Source organism: Oryctolagus cuniculus, chromosome 20 (genome assembly GCF_964237555.1).
Source record: "Oryctolagus cuniculus chromosome 20, mOryCun1.1, whole genome shotgun sequence".
Taxonomy (NCBI): Eukaryota; Metazoa; Chordata; class Mammalia; order Lagomorpha; family Leporidae; genus Oryctolagus; species Oryctolagus cuniculus.
The window spans coordinates 36,752,807-36,772,530 of NC_091451.1; the positions used below are offsets into that span (position 1 = coordinate 36,752,807).

A 19,724-nucleotide genomic window follows, 5' to 3' on the forward strand; every position below is an offset into this window, starting at 1 on the left:
AAAAAAAGCTTAGGATGGATCCCATGGAAATGTGCACCCCTGAGCCCCACGGAATCTGGGCTTTCGTGGAAAGCCAGGGAAATTATTGACTGAAACAAAAACACAGTGGCCCAGCAAAGCCCCCTGTGCAAGAAGGCGGCACCCAGCCCTGGAGGGACCGACTGGCATGGGCCCGGTCCTGCCGCTGCTCCTGCCACTGCTCCTACCAGAGGCACCCTGTCTCCAGCTGCACCCCAAGTGAACGCCCACACACACCTGGGGGCTGGGGGGGGGGGACAGTGGGGCAGGAAGGCCTGTGGTCCTGTGCTCAGCCTCTGCAGGTGTCCGAGAGGCTGGGGGGTGGGGGCGCTACAGCACAGGCGAGCAACGCCACCGAAGGCCAGCCCCAGAGAGGATCCACCAGCGGGTGTTTCTCCTCCAGGGGGCAGCGACAGCTGAGAACAACCAGGAAGGACACGGAACAAACTCCCGCTCCAGGGCAGGCCCTGGCGGACGCGGTCCTCAGTAGAGTGAGCCAGAGACACGCGTGCACGCCCCGCCCCGTGACCACGCCTGGGGTGGAGGAGCCCCCCTTCCACACCTGGGCCCACCAGCTCCACGGACCTCTCACCAGTCACCCCCAACACCCCAGGGCCTTGTGGCCCCAGCCTGGCCACAGGTCGTGCCACACGCTTTGTTCCCAGCTCTGCACGGCTCTCCTTGCCTGGCTCACTCCTCGGTGCTCACTCTTCGGCTGCCTCAGCAGCCATCAACTCAGAGGCTACCCTGGCCAGGGGCCGGCTCCCCCACCGCTCACCAGCAGCTGGTTCTGGCAGGGCAGGGGGCGCCCCTGTCTCCTACACGACCCTGTCCACGTATGCACCCCACCCACGGCACTGTACAGGGGGTGGCCCCGTCACTCACACACAGTATGGTTTCACATCTGGGAGCCACCCTAGGCGCCCTGCAAGGGCTGTAAAGGTGTGGTGACAGCCGTGGTGACAACACAGACCACTGTGCGCTTGCTCCCGTCCCCCACTGTCACCACAGTCCTGGTGTCACGGGCGTCAGACACAAGTGAAACTCACTCCTCTCCGCAGCGGCCTGGACTCAATCAACCCGCCCAACCCTCGCTGCCCGGGAAGCGGCATCTCCCACCCACACGGGATGGCTCGTGTGACAGGAGAAGGAGTGCAGACGGCCCTCGGTAGACTCGGCGTGAGGACATCACGCCCCTAACCCCCGCTCCACAACTGCTGTGGTCTACAGCTGGCACAACCGCCAACGCAAAGAGCTCCTGCCACTCATGCACGCCGGGCTGAGGGCGGAGAAGACACAGCCACGGGTGTGCCTCCACAGCCTCGGCCAGCACCAGGAAGCTGCACCGGCGTTAAGACGTGACCTCACCGTGACCTTCACAATAAAAACACCACTGTCTCCACCCAGAGGGGTGGAATTTGCAAACAGGGAAAAGAGGCCCTCCCAGGACACCGTCGACAAGCCCGGCCATTCCTGGTGCATGGCTCCCGGTGCAGGGCCAGGAGCCATCAGGCACTGAGCTACCGCGTGTGCATGTCAGAGCCAGGACACTCGGTCCAGGCTGGAAGGCCGGGAACCCACGCACAGGCTGGATCCCGAAACCCAGCTCCAGGGAGCAGAGGTGTCACACTCCACTCCTGACCCTGTCCTCGGGCTGCATAAGGTCCCCAGGGCACGGGAGAAGCCGCTCAGGAAGGCTGTGTGTGACATCCCTGGTCCTCCCGCCCGTGGCATTTCCAGGATGCCACAAGGCCCCGCCAGGACAGGCACAAGTCTGAACCCTCTGTGCCAGGATTTACGACCCTTGGAATGAGCAGAGCCAGGGCCTCTCCTCCCTGCCCTGTCTCTGCACAGCCTCCAGGGCCCCCCTTCTCAGCGGGGCCACCAAGTGTCCCCGTGGTCCTCAGGGGATGCTTCAAGGGGAGGCTGAGGAACAAGCAGGCGCCTGGCCCCAGCCTCCCCCAACCAGCCTTGGCCAAGCCCAGGGGCTCCAGGGCACAGCGAGAGGGGCTTTGGCTGCCCCAACCCCGACAGGGCTGCCGGCACACACGGGGATCTGACAGCGGGAGACAAGGGCCACATGGAGTCCCCACACCAGGGTCCACCCCGGGGAGCCCTGGCCAGCAGGGCTCTATGATGGATGATGGGATTATTCCTGGAGGTCAGACCCCTCTGCGCTCACATCTGGCTCTGCCCAGCACCTGTCGTCCAAGTGGAAGGAGCTCACACAGGGAAACAGAACCCTTCCGGACCCCGGCACGGGCACCAGGGCCAAACTGCTACATCCTCAGACAAGCGGTCCCAAGGGCCACAGGGGCCAAAGGTCAAGCATCAGTGATCCCCCGGGGCTGGATGCAGTTGAGTCTTGACCCCTCACCGGCACTCATGCATAACCTCCACCCCGTTAATAAATAAAGACCCTGGCACAGCTTGCATGGCCGCAGGCTCACCAAGGGACCTCACGGCTGCAGAACTACCCTCCCATTCCACAGACGAGGAAGCTGAATCCCAGAAAATTAGCCAGAGAAACCGCCGAGTCTGAACAAAGAAGGGACAGCTGTTAGGAGGCCACCTGGGCCACCTGCCACCTTCATAGGAGGGCCTGGGTTTGGCTCCCAGCTCTGTGCCCGACTCCAGCATCCTGTGAACATGCACGCTGGGAGGCAGCAGGTGACGGCTCAACCCTGTGTCCCTGCCGCCCACATGGGAGACCCAGAACGAGCCCTTGGCTCCTGGCTTTGGCCTGGCCTAGCACCAGCTGTTGCAGGCAACTGGGGAAAAAAAATGGGAGACATCTCCCTCTCGCTCACTCGTTCTCTCTCTCACTCTGTTGCTCCGCTTTTCAAATATAGAAAAATAAACTGGAAAAAATAAAAAATGATCGTGTGCTACTCTTTAAAAAAAAACCAAAACCCCCCAAACCAGGTGCGTAGCCAGGTCCTCACTGGAGCAGGACATGAGAGAACCACCAACCCTGGAGGGGAGCACTGCCCCCACGCAGCCCCGCTGCTGCTCCTCGCACTGAGACTCCCAACCCTCACAAGTCTCCCCGCAGAAGCCGCCCCGGGGGCTGCGTCCAGCAGCAGGTGCAGGGCCCGCCTGGCCACCCCGTCTCCCCACAGAAGCCGCCCCGGGGGCCGCATCCAGCAGCAGGTGCAGGGGCCACCTGGCCACCGCGTCTCCCTGCAGAAGCCGCCCCGGGGGCCGCGTCCAGCAGCAGGTGCAGGGGCCACCTGGCCACCGCGTCTCCCTGCAGAAGCCGCCCCGGGGGCAGCGTCCAGCAGCAGGTGCGGGGCCCGCCTGGCCACCGTGTCTCCCCCAGGGCCACGTCCAGCAGCAGGTGCAGGGGCCGCCTGGCCACCGCGTCTCCCCCAGGGCCGCGTCCAGCAGCAGGTGTGGCAGCCCGCCTGGCCACCGCGTCTCCCCGCAGAAGCCGCCCCGGGGGCCGCGTCCAGCAGCAGGTGCGGGGCCCGCCTGGCCACCCTGTCTCCCCGCAGAAGCCGCCCCGGGGCCGCGTCCAGCAGCAGGTGCGGGGCCCGCCTGGCCACCGCGTCTCCCCCGGGGCCGCGTCCAGCAGCAGGTGCGGGGCCCGCCTGGCCACCGACCTCCATGCGGGCCTTGTAGAAGTCCACGTCGTGCAGCTTCTCCCTGCAGCGCAGTAGCTCCATCTCCAGCCTCTCCACGCGGCTCGCCTTCTCCCGCAGCGAGTCCAGCTCGTCCCGGTAGGCGCGGGCAGACCGGGCGTCCGCGGCCAGCTGGGTGTTCTGGGAGGGGTGGAAAGGCAGCGGACCTTAGCTCGGGGCGTCCTGGGGATTCTGGGGAGGGGGACAAGTCCCTAAGCATGGTCTCCAGGAGAAGCCCGTTCCTAGTGGTGCCGGGGCTCCCTGTGCATGTGACCACGCAGGGTCCCCACAGGCCACTGCCAAAAACACAGTCATCCCAGGACATTATCAGGACAACTGGCTCCCACGTGGTTCTGCTGCACGTGCTCGGTGCTGCACTCCTAACCTTGCAGGCCTGACCCCGGCCCCTGGACACGGGCCCACTGTCCACCCTCTGGACACAGGGACACAGGCCTGCTACCCGCCCCCTGGACACCGGGACACATGTCTGCCGCCCACCCCCCGGGTACAGGGATACGGGCCTGCTGCCTGCCCCCTGGACACAGGGATACGGGCCTGCCGCCCACCCCCTGGGCACAGGGACACATGCCTGCCGCCCACCCCCTGGGCACAGGGACACGGGGCCCCCGCCCACCTCCTGGGCACAGGGACACGGGGCCCCCGCCCACCCCGTGGACAGCGGGACAGGCCTGCCGCCCACCTCCTGCTTGGTCTTCTGCAGCTCCAGCACCAGCTGGTCCACCTCGTGTCTGGTGTCCACAAGCTGCTCCGTCTTGTCCTCCCTGGGGGGCGGCGAGAAGCAGGAATGCGGGGAGGGTCCTCCTCGGCTGGCCCTGGAGCGGGCTTCCACCTCCCCGGACCCTGGCAACGAAGCCGGGGACCTGGGCTCCTGGGGGCGCGAGGGGTCTGCAAAAACTCCTGACTCGAAACCCGGACATTTTCAACACTGCAAACGACCACCACCCATCACCTGTGTTTCTGACAGGTACGGAGACCCCAGCTGCATGGATGACAGCCAAGGGACAGCAGTGCCAGCTGCAGGAAACGGGGGCCAGGCTCCCCCCAGCCAGAACACCATCAGGGCTCATTCCACCCCCAAGCTGGGCCTGTGTGTGGACAGCAGGCTACTTCCAGACACGGCTTGTGAAGTATGGACTGGCAGGGAGGGGACCAGCCCACGGTCACACAGCAAGCTCTGAGCCGCCCCGAGTCGACAGGGCCCAGTCAGGGTCTGCTGCCTGAGCACCGCCTGTGTAAGCCAACCATACCAGACACGTGTTTGCGACACGCCACGGAGGAGCGGGGGACTCACAGGTCCTGTCGGACGCGCCGCAGACGGGCCTTGGTGTCAGCCAGCTCCACGGCCAGGTGCTGCTTCTCCTCGCTGGACAGGCTGCTGGTGGGGCTGGGCGTGGAGTCCACGCTGGAGGACTTGGCGGGGCTGGGCGGGTGCTGCGCCTGCAGGTAGTCCCGCTCCTGGGTCAGGTCCACGATCAGCTGCAGGGGCACAGGGCAGGTTCAGCAGTGCACTCCCGGGCCTGGCAGCGCCCAGTGCACAGGGCACTGAGAAAGAGGCTTAGAGGCTGGAACACCCACGCCCCATATCGGAGTGGGTCTGAGTCGTGGCCCAGCTCCAGAGTCCAGCTTCCTGCAAACATGGGCCCTGGGAGGTAGCAGGCGATGGCTCAAGCAGTTTGGTCGCTGCCACCCACCGAGCTCCCGGCTCCCACCTTTGGCCTGGCCAGCCCCAGCCAACTGTGAACACCTGGGAGGGACCCAGCTGATGAGAGCTCTGTCTGTCTCTCTGTGTCTCCAACACAGGCCAGCAAGAGAGAAGAGGACATTCCAGCTGGGACTGAGAGACTGGGGGGAGGTGGGAACGGGGGAGGAGAATTGTCAGGGAGGTGACACACTGGGGACCAAACAGGCTGTGTGGGCAGAGGGGGGACCCTAAGCTTGCATCCAACCTCCCATGGGCCACTGTCCCTGCAGGGGCTGCAAGCAGGGAGAGCTGGCACGTCCCCCAGAACCTGACCAGCGGTGCGGGGAGGTGGCCAGCGGCGACGGGGCGGGGGGGGTGGGGTGGGAGGGAGGAGGGGCCCGCACCTCGGTGCACTCGTCCCGCTGGTCGATGAGCCGCCGCAGATGGAACACCATGCTCCTGGACAGGGCCTCCAGCTCCTCTGGGGCCACGTCCGGCAGCTCCAGCCACTGCAGGTCAAACACATTCTCCTGGTTGTGGGTCACCTGCGGGCACACACGGCATGGCGCTGGAGTGGCCGGCAGGTGGAGACGGGTGCTGCCTCCCTGCAACCATGTCCCTCCCTGACAGACGTCGTGGCCACCAAATCAGGCTCAGAGAGCCACCAATGTCTCCTTTAAAAAAAAAAAAATACCCATCCTCTGGTTTCTGGAAGGGACACATTCCAGTGCCTAGGGCTCATAAGCAGGAAACAAAACCAAAGCAGCCAGGGCCACAAGCCCGGCGACACACACCAGCAAAGCTCGGGAATTGTCCCAAGGAGCGCACGGAGGAAGAGGAGGGCTCTCAAAATCCCACACGTGCAGGAAACAGCGGGAAAGCCAGAGCTCTGCCCACACGGCCCCTCAGTTCCCAAACCCCTACCTCTCCACGCTCTGAACCCGCTCGACACCCGAGGGGATGCCAAGGCTGCAGGCTCTGAGGCTAGCAGATGGTCAGTGATGGCTGAGACCATCAACGGAAAGACTGGCCCGGCCCTGGTGTGGTCTGGCCGCACCCACTACTCGCCACAGGCCACGCCTGCCCCTGCTTCAAGTCCTGACTCAGAACTCTCTGCCCCCGGCCGCAGCCCTGGTATTGACGCGCCACACTGGGGCTCTGTGTTCCCGGCCAACCACACACCAGCCCTACCTACCGCTCGGGTCTTTCCCACCCATTCACCTCATCTGCCCCGTGAGCCTGCAGGCTGGAACTAGCAGACACCTCACCCCAGGATCATTAACACGCGGGACACTTGCCGGATGGAGGACGGAGAACATCGGGTGGACGTCTCCTAGACTCCACCTCTGCCTCAAAGACCGGCAAAGACCGGAGGCGGTCAGGGTAGCTCACTCCCCTCCAGACAGGGACCCTCGGTGCAGCCCCCACCCAACCCCCCTGCACGTGGCCTGGGTCTCCCGGGACAGCCCCTCTTCTGAGCCCTGCCGGTTCCAGCATCCCTGGGATGGAGGCTTGCTCCCCGCGGACCTCGCTCTGTCTAGATCAAGTGCTTGGAGCAAAGTGACATTTGCCAGAATACATTTGCAGAGCCTGTAAATCAAATTCTGAGCCTAAACCACTTGACAGCTCTTAAAAATAGTCGGAGTCCATATAAGGCGAGAAGAGGAGGCAAAGGATGACTTGATGGAGGTGATGTGCGGGTTTTTTTTTTTTTTTTAATTTTTATTTCTACTCCCATTTCATTTTAGCTTGCTGATGGGTACCTTTCCAAACAAAAGCCATTTGTCTGCGGTGCCCGATGCCTACAATCAGCCCAGCCATGGGTTGCTGGTACATTCTGTAAACCAATGTCGCCCCCCCAGGGGGACACTCGGCCTCCTGCTGGCTGGGCCCCCACCCACCTCCTGGATGTGCGCCACGATGCCGGCTTGCGTCTCAATGTCCAGCTGCTTAATGCGTTCAATGAACTCTTCCTTCCGCTCACACTGTGGAGGGCACACATGTCAGCAGTGCAGTCCCGGCCCGCCCCGGCCACACGCCCAGCTAAGAAGCCAGCCGCCCACCCTGGCCTCGGAGCGCCCGGTCTTGCCGCCAGTCCCACTCACACTGAGGTCCCTGTCTCTGGCCGTTGCTAAGACCACCCAGGGCACCTGGGAGCCTGTTTGGGAGAGGCCCATCCTAACGCCCGCTCCCAGAGCTGCAAACGGCGGTGAGACACAGGGCTCTGTGTTTTCAACAAGGCGAGATCTCAGCCAGAACCCAGAAGCCTTGCACCGGGCAGGGAGCTGGCCAGCGCCACCTGTGAATGACCAGGCTTGGTGGCAAACACAAGGGGACCTCAGACCGTGTGGAGAAATGGAATTAGAAGATAAATGTATTTTGGTACAGAAAAAAAATTTAAAATTGTATACACACAGGGTTTTCAAAAAGTTCACGGAAAATGTGTACTGTGTCCCAACTATGCATGGACTTCAAACGGTTTCTGCACCAAAATATAACTGACTTTTTAATAATAATTTATTTTTAAAGAACATTTATTTGAAAGGCAGCGTGACACAGAGAGATCTTGACTAGTCCTCTCTCCAAATGGTCAAAGCTGGGGCAGGCCAAAGCTAGGAGCCTGGGGCGCCATCCGGGTCTCCCACGTGGGTGGCAGGGTCCCAAAGACTTGGGCCATCTTCCACTGCTTTCCCAGGTGCATTAGCGGGGAGCTGGACCAGACTTGAACCAGCACTCCGGCCCTCCGATATGGGATGCCGTGTCATGAACAGGGGCTTAAACCCGCTGCACCACAACACCGGCCCCTGTCTTTTAATTCCATTTTCCACAAACTCTGTGAAGTCCCCTCGCGCAGCCAGGCACTGAATGAGGACGCTTCAGCGGATGTCGCACCACTTATCGGACCCCGGCCCCGAGGGACAGAGCCGCCCGGCAACCCGGCTGTGTCCGTCTGTGTCACGTGGCCTCTGTGATGCTGGCACGAAACCACCTAAGGCATTTCTCAGAACCCTGCAGCTGAGTGACACATAACTGTACTCGACTCTGCCACCACAGGGCGAAACCGCCAGCGCCATCCAGGAGGGGACGCGTGTGGCCGCGTTCCAGGAAGACTTCGTCTACACGCTGCGGTTTCCGGCTCCTGGCCCTCCGTGCCCGAGGGATCCCGGCCTGGCCTCCCGCCACTGTGCCCTGGTACTAGAGACGGCTGACACCGGAGATGGGGGCCCGCCCTCCCGGGAACCCAGCAACCCCCCAGTCCCCGCATCCCTACCTGGACGGCACAGCCCAGCACCAGCAGCAGGACCTTCTTAATCTCCTCCATGCTCTTCCCTGGGGCAAGAGAGCAACACATCGCATGGAGCTCAACCCTTCCCAGACCCTCCCGAGCCCGACGCGTTTGCTACGTGGGGGTGAGGGGGTGAGGGCAGCCAAAGGGGCAAGGATGGCCACTGAGAGGTGCACCCTGCTGCGTCCTGCTTGGACAGGTTTGACAATTCTGCACGTTAGTCTTTGAGGCTTTCTACCAGTGTGACGCATGGTGCAGATCTCCCAGTGACAACCGGCAGACCTGGACAGCAGCATCTCCTAATGTGCGTGCAAGCAAAGGACAGATCCGTCAGCTGTACACAGCTTCACCCTTTGGTTACACAAAATCTCAGATGCACAAGGGACCATGGTGGGAGGGACCCAGCACGCTCAGCTCCACGACCCCACCCCAGGGAGGGACCCCTCACACTCAGCTCCACAACCCCACGGTGGCCCCCACACTCAGCTCCATGACCCCGGGGGGGCCCCCAAACTTAGCTACACAAGCCCAGGGAGGAACCCCCCTCCCACACTCAGCTCCACAACCCCAGGAGGCCCCCCTACTCAGCTCCATGACCCCGAGGTGGCCCCCAAACTTAGCTCCATGACCCCAGGGAGGGAACCCCCAGGAACCCTCCCCACTCAGCTCCACGACCCTGTGGCGGCCCCCCACGCTCAGCTCCACGACCCCACCCCAGGGAGGGACCCCCCACACACACACTCAGCTCCACAACCCCAAAGTGGCCCCCACACTCAGTTCCATGACCCCGGGGTGGCCCCCAAACTTTGCTCCACGACCCCAGGTAAGGATCCCCCCAGGAACCCCCCCCCCACTCAGCTCCACGACCCTGCGGCGGCCCCCCCCACTCAGCTCCATGTCACCACAACACTAGACACATTTCATCCCATCTCCCTCTCCCCTCCTCTTTATTTTTCATTTTCATTGTTTGGCTGGAACATTGTAAAGCAAATTTCAGATGACGTCTGCACTTTTTAAAGATTTTTTAAAAATTTATTTGAAAGGCAGTTACAGAGAGGCAGAAGCAGAGAGAGACAGAGAGACAGACAGAGAGAGAGAGAGAGAGAGAGAGAGAGAGAGAGAGAGGTCTTCCACCCACTGGCTCCCTCCCCAAATGGCCGCAACGGCCGGAGCTGGGCTGATCTGAAGCCAGGAGCTTCTGCCAGGTCTCCCATGTGGCTGCAGGGCCCAAGGATTTGGGCCATCTTCTGCTGCCTTCCAGGCCATAGCAGAGAGCAGGACTGGAAGTGGAGCAGCAGGGACCTGAACTGGCGCCCACGTGGGATGCCAGCACTGCAGGTGGTGGTTTTACTCGCTACGCCACAGAGCGAGCCACATATTTTTTAATATCAATTTATTTATTTGAAAGGCAGAATTACAGAGAGACTCAGGAGAGATACAGACAGGTCGTCCATCTGCTGGTTCACTCCCCAGATGCCCACAACGGCCAGGGCTGGGCCAAGCAGGAGCCAGGAGCCAGGAGCCTCTTTCAGGTCTCCCAAGCGGGTAACAGGAGCCCAAACACTTGCACCATCCTCCACTGTTTTTCCCAGGCCATTAGCAGGGAGCTGGACGGGAAGTGGAGCGGCTGGGTGGTAAACGGGTGCCCATGTGGGATGCTGGCGTCGCAGGCCCTGGCTTTACCCACTGCACACAACGCCGGCCCCTGCATATCATTTTGATGGTTGCAAATGTACTCGGTACAAAAGCCCCTAATGCAGTCAACCACCTCCCTTCCAGACACCCTGTTATTTTTGATATTTCGGTCCCAACGATGCTTTGGGGAACATGTCGGGACTGGCTCCTGATGCACTTCTCAGCTACCCCCTTGGGGTTCACTCACCTTTGGGACTTCTCACCTTGCCACCCTGCAGGCGGGCCGAGCCCTCCACCCTGTGGAATCGTACTAACCCCGCCTCCCTCCCACCACACAGCACTTGCCCTCACTCCCATCGGAAGGGCCAGGGGCCTTCCCCACCAGTGGTGACCGCTGTCCTTGGTTACAACTGGGACGAACTCGTCTTCATCTGTCTCTGTCGCCTTCCCTTACACGGAGCCAAGAACCCTGGCTGCAGACTGGCACGGTCACCCGGGAGCACCAGGACCTGGACAACCCACCCTCTGTCTCCACACCTGCTCCCACATCTAGGCCAGGGTTCTCTTCCAGGGAAGACAAATCCTACGGTTTTCTGCCTGTTGTACCCGGGGAAGAAGGGACACACCAGGAACAGTGTCGTTAACCTGGAGCGACCCAGCCAACACCAACACTGGGCCAGAATGGCCCAAAGCAGCAACCAAAGGCTGCTGGAGAGAAACCCACATCCTGCCCCAGGCGCCCGGGCTGCAGCTCCTCACAGGTCCCGGGGTTCATGCGGCACCCAGGCAACACGGTTAAACACGGCTCCTCCTGAGACAGGGGCACCACTGCTGGGTCTCAGAATGAAGAAATGCAGCCCCCCCAACCCTGAGGCTGAAGGTGGGTGAGGGGTGGGGGGCCGCTGGGCTGGACCCCTTGGGAATCAGATGCAGAGCTGTGGTGCAGCCTACCGTAGTCAAATCCTTCTCTTTGCTAACAGGGTTGAAATCCGTATCACAGACGGCAAAACTCCCCAAGTCCTAACGATTTTCTGTCTGCGCCTGAGGCCTTTGATTCGGCGCCATGCCGGAGGCCCCAGAGCAGCACCAGGCTCCCTTCTCTGTGGACGTCACCCCCTCCCCCCGTCTGTCTGAGAAGCCTCAGTGATCCTCGGCAGCTGCCTGTCACGTGCTCTCGGGTGGGCGCTAAAGGTGGCGACCCTTCCCGGCTCGCCGTCCTACAGGAGACCCCGGCCCACAGCCCAGCTCCCTGCGGCAGAACCACCAAGGAGCAGAGACCAGGAAGGAGGCACCGTGAGGGGCCGCTCCCAGCAGCCGCGGGGGACTCGAGCCAGGAAAGTCCACGTGTGCTCTCTGCAAAGCCAGGGCCCCGGAGGAGCGAACTCTCCCGCTTGGCCACACATCCGCCAACGCCGGGGATCGCTGCCCCGGCCCGCGGCAGACTCAATCAGCGAACCGCAGCTGGGAACAAGGAGGGGAGACTGGCGTCACAGGTGGCTAGGAGCAGTGGTGCTCGTACTCAGGGTGACGGTGTCGGGCAGCACGGTTCACCCCAGCCGGGAGGCAGGACGGCTGATGGCCCGGTCACAGGGAAGCGACAATGCGGCAATGGCGGCTCACCCCCGCACCCTGGCTGACACGCACCACAGTCCTCCAGGAGGACACACAACTGCTGTCAGTGTAAACTGAACAAAAGAAGGAATGAATGAGTGAATGAATGAGGGCTCAAGTGCTGGGGAGGCCTAAAGGCATGCTGGGACTCTGGCAGCAAGGAAGCAACCGGAAACTGCACACACGCATGCACACACATGCACACACACACATACACACATGCGCACAGACATGCACACACACACAGGCCTGCAGCCACTCCCTGAGGCTCCCCTGTCACCTGCCTGCACATAGCCATCTCACCCGCTCACTCACCCACACGTCCATCAGACCCCGGGAGGAAGGAAACCCAGGACGCCGTTAGAAAGAATGGCACCCTGCTTATGAACTTTCCTTACAGAGGGAAAAGGCAGAGAATTGGGTTTAGAAAAATTTTCATGAAAAACTATTAAACTCTTTGGATGGGCGAGTGTCTCAGTGGTTAAGATCATGCTTGAGGGGCTGGCGCTGTGGCCTAGAGGGTAAAGCCACTGCCTGCAGTGCCAGCATCCCATATGGGTGACGGTTCGAGTCCCGGCTGCTCCACTTCCCATCCAGCTCTCTGCTATGGCCTGGGAAAGCAGTGGAGGATGGCCTGTGTGGGAGACCTGGAGGAAGCTCCTGGCTTCGGATTGGCACAGCTCTGGCTGTTGCGGCGCATTGGGGAGTGAACTAGCAGATGGAAGACCTCTCTGCCTCTCCTTCTCTGTGTAACTCTGACTCAAACAAATCTATCTTTATATATAGGTTGGCACACGCTCACTCGGACTTACCTCCAATGGTGGAACTAGAAATGTGCCAGGGATTTCAATTCAATCTTACCAAGGAGGCAGGTACCAATACCAGCGCACTTGGTAAAGTGATAAGTATAAATACACAACCGATCAAAAAGATAGGGTATGTGTCGATGAGATTTCACAAATAAGACCAGTGTAAGCAAATAATGAAGGATAGAATTAAAAGGGAGAGAATGATCCTGCGGGGGAAACAGGACACACAGCAGACTCATAGAATGGCAGCACTCCTGCCTCAGAATCAACCCTTGGGACATTCGGATCTGGCTAAAAGGTCCATGAGAGTCTCACAGGCATGGAAAGCCATGACACGGTGGCAAAAAAAATCTAAATGAAAGATCCTGGTGAACAAGACCCCAGCAGAAGGATCAGGCCATCAAGGAGAGAGGCGCCTTTCTCTGAAGGGAGGAAGGAACCTCCACTGTGATACGGCCTTGACTAAACAAGTTCAGAGTCGGTGAACTCAAGGGGCTTCCACAGACTAGACAGCTCATAGCAAGAGTCTCGGGTGATTGCTGACATCATAAATAAGAGTGCCAATTGTTAAATCAACAACGGGAGTCACTGGGTACAGGCTCCCCACGTAGGATCTCTGTCCTTAATGTGTTTTACTATGAAACTCAAAAACAACACTACTAGTCGAACAATACCCTATACCTTGTGCGGTTGTGTGAGTGCAGCCTGTTGAAATCCTTGCTTAGTGTATACTAAGTTGATCTTCTGTGTATGAAGGTAATTGAAAATGAAACTCGATGAAGGGTGAGATGGGAGAGGGAGTGGGAGAGGGGAGGGCCACAGGAGGGAGGGAGGTTGGGGGGGGAGCCACAACAATACAAAAGTTGCACTTTGTAAATTCACATTTAGCAAATTAAAAAAAACTATATAACAAACAAAGAAAAAGAAAAAAAGAACTTAATACTTTACCCTTTTAGTATTTAATACACAATTACTCTTAGGTGTTTAATTAAGCTATAACTAGTACTCAAACAGTATTTTACACTTTGTGTTTCTGTGTGGGTGCAAACTGTTGAAATCTTTACTTAATATATGCTAAATTGATCTTCTGTATATAAAGATAATTGAAAATTAATTTTGATGTGAATGGAAGAGGAGAGGGAGTAGGAGAGGAGAGTGTTGTGGGTGGGAGGGAAGTTATGGTGGGGGGGAGCTATTGTCATCCATAAGCTGTACTTTGGAAATTTATGTTCATTAAATAAAATAAAATAAAAATAAAACAAATATATCTTTAAAAAAAAAAATAAAAAGATCCCGCTTGAACTGCTCGCCTTCCCTTTCAGAGCGCCTGGGCTCGAGTCCCGGACCTGTGCCCAGCCCAGCTGCCTGCTAACACACACCCTGGCAGGCACCAGATCAGGGCTCAAACACTCGGGCCCCCGCTACCTCGGCAGGAGGGAGACCTGGATGGAGCTCCAGGCTCCCGGCTTCAGCCTGGCCCAGCCCCGGCTGTTTTGGGCATGTGGGGAGTGAACCAGCACAGAGACAATCTCTCTGTCCCCCTCTGTTGCCCTGCCTTCCAAATAAATACAAATAAATAAAACTTCAACTCCTTGGTTTCAACAGGTTACTAAGGAATTCACTTCTGCCCTCATTCATACCAAGCAGAGCTAAGTGAACAAAAATATTTCTTATAACAAATGCACCCCTTGATTTCCAGCCCGAGATACCTACAAAGCCTTTCAAAAAGGAAAGCAGCATACAACCCCGCGCTTCTCATGGGAAGCTGATGCCTGGTTCCTTTCAGGATTTCGGTAGCAGGAAGAATTGCTATTTTCACAAATCCACCAGTAGCAGGGCCGTGCACAGCTGCAAAAGAGCCCAGGGAGACTCTCTCCCGGGTCCCTGCCGGCTCGGTGACGCAGTGAAGCAGGCCAAGAGCAAGCCCATCCAGGACGCCATGCCGCGCCAGGAGCCCAGAGCACGGCCACAGGCACAGGCCGCTAGGGCGGCCGGGGAGTGCTGGGTGGGCCGGGCAGTGCCCGTCTCCCAGGTTCTCCCAGGTTCTCCCAGGTTCTCGGGCAGGAGGCGCGAGGGCAGGAGGCAGAGAGCCTGAGGTTATCACGTGGCACAGGCTTGCGGCTTTCAGAGTAGACACAGGAGTGCGCTGGGAAGCCACGTGGATTTCCACCCCAAGTGAGTCACAAGCGACCGGCACCCTCCGAATGGGCCCACGGCCACACAGAGCGCAGGGGAACCCCGAGGGGAACCCCGCGGGGCCGAGTTAACTGTTAGCCTTTACTCATGCTGCCACCTGCTTCCTGCAGTCCAACACACAGAAACTCCCCGCAGGAACGCGATGCTGATATCCGCTCCATAAACCGCTACAGACCCTCAGGGCAACCGGCTCCCCAAACAGAAGGAAACACCTGACGTCGCGCACGTCGTAAGGGCAGACGTGGGAGACACACGTCTAACTCCACCACGGATGTACACCGTCCTCTGAAACGTGGACTGTAACAGGGGGCGACCCCCTGAGAAACACCCCCCCCCTCCTCCTGACACCCAACCCAGCAGGCACCCCACTTGCTCATCCTGTCATTCAACACTTCTCAGATGTGCGCTCCAGAGGGCGCCCAGCCACACGCCCACATGGGACGGCCCAGGCCCAGGCCCAGGGCGGGCTGAGCACACGCTGGCCACAGCCCCCTGGTCCCAGGGTCTCTCCGTCCACAGTATCCAGCCAGCCACACCCCTGACTCAATCCCCCAGCATCCCGAGAGTGACAGCAGCCGGCCTCCAGTTACCCACAAAAACCTGAAACCACCATACGCAGCCCTAAGACTGCCACCCAGAAAGGGACTCCCCGCCCCCCGGGGCCACGGAAGTGCAGAGCGAGTCCACTCCCTAGGCCAGAGGATGAGGGAGAGAGCAGTAGCACCGCCCACAAGACTTGAGCCAGACTCCCAGAGCTTGCCTGGAGCGAGGGCAAGGCGGGGGGCACACAGGGCAGGGGACAATCCCTCCGGACCACCAGGCAGAACACCACAAGCCCAAATATCACGGGGAGCGCAATGACCTCGGACAAACAATACGTCTTCCCTGCACCTCCTCCTTGGACGGCCGCAGAGAGCAGTCCCGCTGGAAGCCATGGTGTGGTCACCGCAGCCGGAGGGCGCTCTCTGGGCACGGCCATCGCCAGGGAGCTCCCTAACAAAGCGGTATCCAGGCAGGCCTGGGAGAGTGCCCAGGGCAACCGGACCCCAGCAGGCAGCACCACCCACCGGGCAGGCAGGCCTCTGAAAGGTGCTTTCCCGGGCCTGCTCTCCAGGGCCAAACAGGAAATACGAAAAGCATCGAAACGCCGCCTTTCTCTGAGTGCCGGGCAGCTGGGTCCTCAGCTGAACACAGGGCACCGTCTGCCTGCTGCTCTGGCTGGGGAAGCCTCCCCAGCAGATGGCCAAACCCACATCTTCCCTCCTCAACCAAAGGACCTCAGGTTTTGGCAAATGCACAAGCAACACAGTATCTACGGGAAATGAGAATCACAAGCAAGCAAGGGAGGCAGAAAGAACGCAAGACTCGCTCTCAGCCCCAAACAAACCGCAGACCCTGGACCCTGGACCCTGGACCCAGCACGCATGCCAGCAGGGCCCTGGGGCACCGCGGAGGACAAGCCAGGCCCTCCTCCTGGCCCCCTCCTGGCCCTGGGCACACCACTGTGTGCCCTTATCTGGCCAGCGGGTAAAGACCAAGGGTCGACCCTGGAGTTCTGGGGACCCCCGGGAGTCCCATTTCCACCTAGTCCCTGAAGCCTGCACAGTAGTGGTCACAGCCAACCTGCTCCCACCCCGAGCTTGTGGCTGCTCGGGGGTCTCCACTCCTCCCAGCACCTGCCCCCAAGACACCTGGCCCTTTGAGAATTCAAGGCCCTGTCCACACACTGCCTCCTCCAGGGAGCCTCCTGGGCCTGCCCCTCTGTGCTGTGTGTGAAGCAGCCTCTTGAAGAGCCTCGCACCCTGCGACAGCCAACATGAGGGGCTCTGTCTTCCCTCACTTGGACGTGCACTCCAGCAGGCGCCCAGCCACACACCCAGACGGGACAGCACAGGCTCAGGGCCTGCTGAGCACACACTGGCCACAGCCCCCTGGTCCCAGGGTCTCTCCGTCCACAGTATCCAGCCAGCCACACCCCTGACCCGATCCCCCAGCATCCTGAGAGTGACGGCAGCCGGCCTCCAGTTACCCACAAAAACCTGAAACCACCATACGCAGCCCTAAGACTGTCACCCAGAAAGGGACTCCCTGTCTCCCAGTGCAGACTGGGGCTTCCCGAGCACAGGCAGCCTGTGCATCTCCGGAGACCCTGGTCCCAGCCCCTGGGCCTGGGATGAGCTCCTGTGAGCCTTGGGCCGGGACACGGAAGGATGCAGGGCACCTGTCAGGAGTTGGCCTCAGCAGCTTCCTCACCCCAGCCAGAAGAGTGCCCTGAGTTTAGCTGAGTTTAGCCCACAGCACTCCCCGGCACTCACACTCTCTGCTGGAGGCCCCTTTTATTATAATGATGATGAAGCTCTTTTTTCTCCTAAGATTTATTTATTTGAAAAGCAGACTTACAGAAAGAGAGAAGGACACATGAGAGGGGGAAAAGGGAGATGGGGAGGGGAGAAAGGGAGGGGAAGGGGAGAAGGGGAGGGAGAGTGGGAAGGGGAGAGGGAGGGATTGATTCCATCCACTGGTTCATTTCTCCAAAGAGACACAAGGGCCAGGCCAAAGCTAGCAGCCAGAAGCTTCCTCCAGGACTCTCACGTGGGTACAGGGCCCAAGTACTTGGGCATCCTCTGCTGCTTCCCCAGGTACCTTAGCAGGGAGCTGGACTGGAAGTGGAGTAGCTGGGACTTGAACCAGTGCCCATATGGGATGCTGGCATTGCAGGCAGGGGCTTAACTTGGTACACCACAACGCTGGTCCCTAGAGGCCCCTTTGAGGCCACCAAAAGAGAGAGAGCACAGGGCTGGAGTGAAGACACCCAGACCCCTGGAGGACGTTCTGGGCATCCTTAACTGCTGGGCACCGGTCAGTGTCCACCCTGGGGAGCTGGGGCTGCAGTCAAAAAGCACAACCCCAGCCCCAGGCAACCACGCAAAAAAAAAAAAAAAAAAAAAAAAAACTTGGCTGAAAAAGAAACACAGAAGGCTTTGCACATCTATTTTTAGAACTGAAAACTGAAAATGCTACTCCATAAATACCCTCCCAGGGTCTGGCACCCGCCATGGCTCTTCTTGTGCCTGATGTCGCCCGCCATCCTCCTCTGCTCTCCCAGCCCCCAGGAGGCCCTGTCAAACCCAGCCATCCGTGCACGGGAGGCAGGGGCTGCTGTCCATCAGCCCTGCTGGGCACCCCCGAGGCGCTGTGATGGGCAGCACCGGGCTGGTCCTAACTCTCCCACTGCTCGCTGTCTCACCCAACTTCCCCTGCGAGCGGAGCCACAGCCTCTGTGATCAGTGCTGACTGATGACAGCTCACGCTGGTCCCGCACCATCCAATTCACCTGTCAACAGCTTAGGATCGGCTTCCCCAGGCATTTGGCCTTGTGGTTAAGATGCCAGTCGGGATGCCCGCAGTAGTAGATGATATGGCAGTGCCTGGGGTCCAGTCCCAGCTCTGCTCCCAATTCCAGCTTCCTGCTCACATACGTGCTGTGAGACAGCAGGTGCCGGCTCAAGTCACTGGGCCCCTGCCATCCCCATGGGAGACCTGGGTTGATTCCCCATAATGTTCTTATTTCTTTAGGTTTATTTATTTATCTGAAAGTCAGAGTTACACAGAGAGAAGAGAGACAGAGACAGAGAGAGAGAGAGAGAGAGAAAGCGGGGGGAGGGGGAGTCTTCCATCTGATGGTTCACTCCCCAATTGGCCACAACGGCCGGAGCTGTGCCGATCTGAAGCCAGGAGCCAGGAGCTTCCTCCCCTCCCGGTCTCCCATGTGGGTGCAGGGACCCAAGCACTTGGGCCATCTTCTACTGCTTTCCCAGGCCATAGCAGAGAGCTGGATTGGAAGTGGAGCAGCCAGGCCTTGAACCTGCGCCCATATGGGATGCCGGTGCTTCAGGCCAGGGCGTTAGCCCGCTGCATCACAGCTACGGCCCCACTCCCTATAATGTTCTAAAACACTAAATCAGAGTGGCACAACTCTGAACCTTTATGGGAAAAAACCACTGAATTGTACACTTAAAATGAGCGGACTGGGGGCAGGCACTGTGCACAGCGAGTTAAGTCGCCATCTGGGACACCCACGTCCCCTTCCTGAGAGCTGGGTCTCACCCTGGCTAGTCTGCTTCCAATCCAGTCTCCCACCAATGCATCCTGGAAGGCGCAAGTGCCTGGGTCCCTGCCCCACGGGGAGACCCAGATGGAGCTCCCAGCCACAGCTGCTGCAATCATCTGGGGAAGTGAACCAGCAGATGGAGGATTGTTTCTCTCTCTTTCAAGTAGATGATAATAAACAGCTCTCTGCTGTGGCCTGGGACAGCAGTGGAAGATGCCCAAGTCCGTGGGCCCCTGCACCTGCATGGGAGACCTGGAAGAAGCTCCTGGCTCCTGGCTTTGGATTTGCACTTCCGGCCATTGCGGCCAATTGGGAGAATGAACCAGCAAATGAAGACCTTTCTCTGCCTCTCATCTCTCTGTGTAACTCTTTCAAATAAATAAATAAATCTTAAAAATAAGTGATGGGGCCAGCACTGTGGCACAGCAAACTAAGCTGCCACCTGTGACACCGGATCCTTACTGGAGCACTGGTTTGAGTCCCGACTACTCCACTTCTGATCCAGCTCCCCACTCATGTGATCGGGAAAGCAGAGAAGACAGACCGAGTACTGAGCACTGCGGTCCTGCGACCCATGTGGGAGACCTGCATGGAGCTTCAGGCTCCTGGCTTTGGCCTGGAGCAGCCCTGGCCACTATGACCATTTGGGGACTGACCCAGTGGACAGAAGACACCTTCCTCCCTCACTTCAAAAATATATATTCATATAAAATATATTTTATAAACTATAATA

The 19,724-nt window shown here is 59.4% G+C and overlaps 1 protein-coding gene across 4 annotated transcripts in view; it reads right to left on the reverse strand.

Moving 5' to 3' along the window:
* Window positions 1-19,724, reverse strand: part of CCDC88C (coiled-coil domain containing 88C) — a 117,766-nt gene that overhangs the window by 46,145 nt on the left and 51,897 nt on the right. For all 4 annotated transcript variants that reach the window (XR_011385075.1, XM_051826127.2, XM_051826129.2 and 1 more), the window contains exons 5-10: window positions 8,615-8,673; window positions 7,245-7,328; window positions 5,748-5,888; window positions 4,954-5,138; window positions 4,342-4,423; window positions 3,624-3,782 (exon numbers count right to left, since the gene is read on the reverse strand). Coding sequence is in view for 3 of the 4 variants with exons in the window: in XM_051826127.2 (XP_051682087.2) it covers window positions 3,624-3,782; window positions 4,342-4,423; window positions 4,954-5,138; window positions 5,748-5,888; window positions 7,245-7,328; window positions 8,615-8,673 (710 nt within the window). In the remaining variant the exon portion in view is untranslated. The remainder of the gene's footprint in view (window positions 1-3,623; window positions 3,783-4,341; window positions 4,424-4,953; window positions 5,139-5,747; window positions 5,889-7,244; window positions 7,329-8,614; window positions 8,674-19,724) is intronic.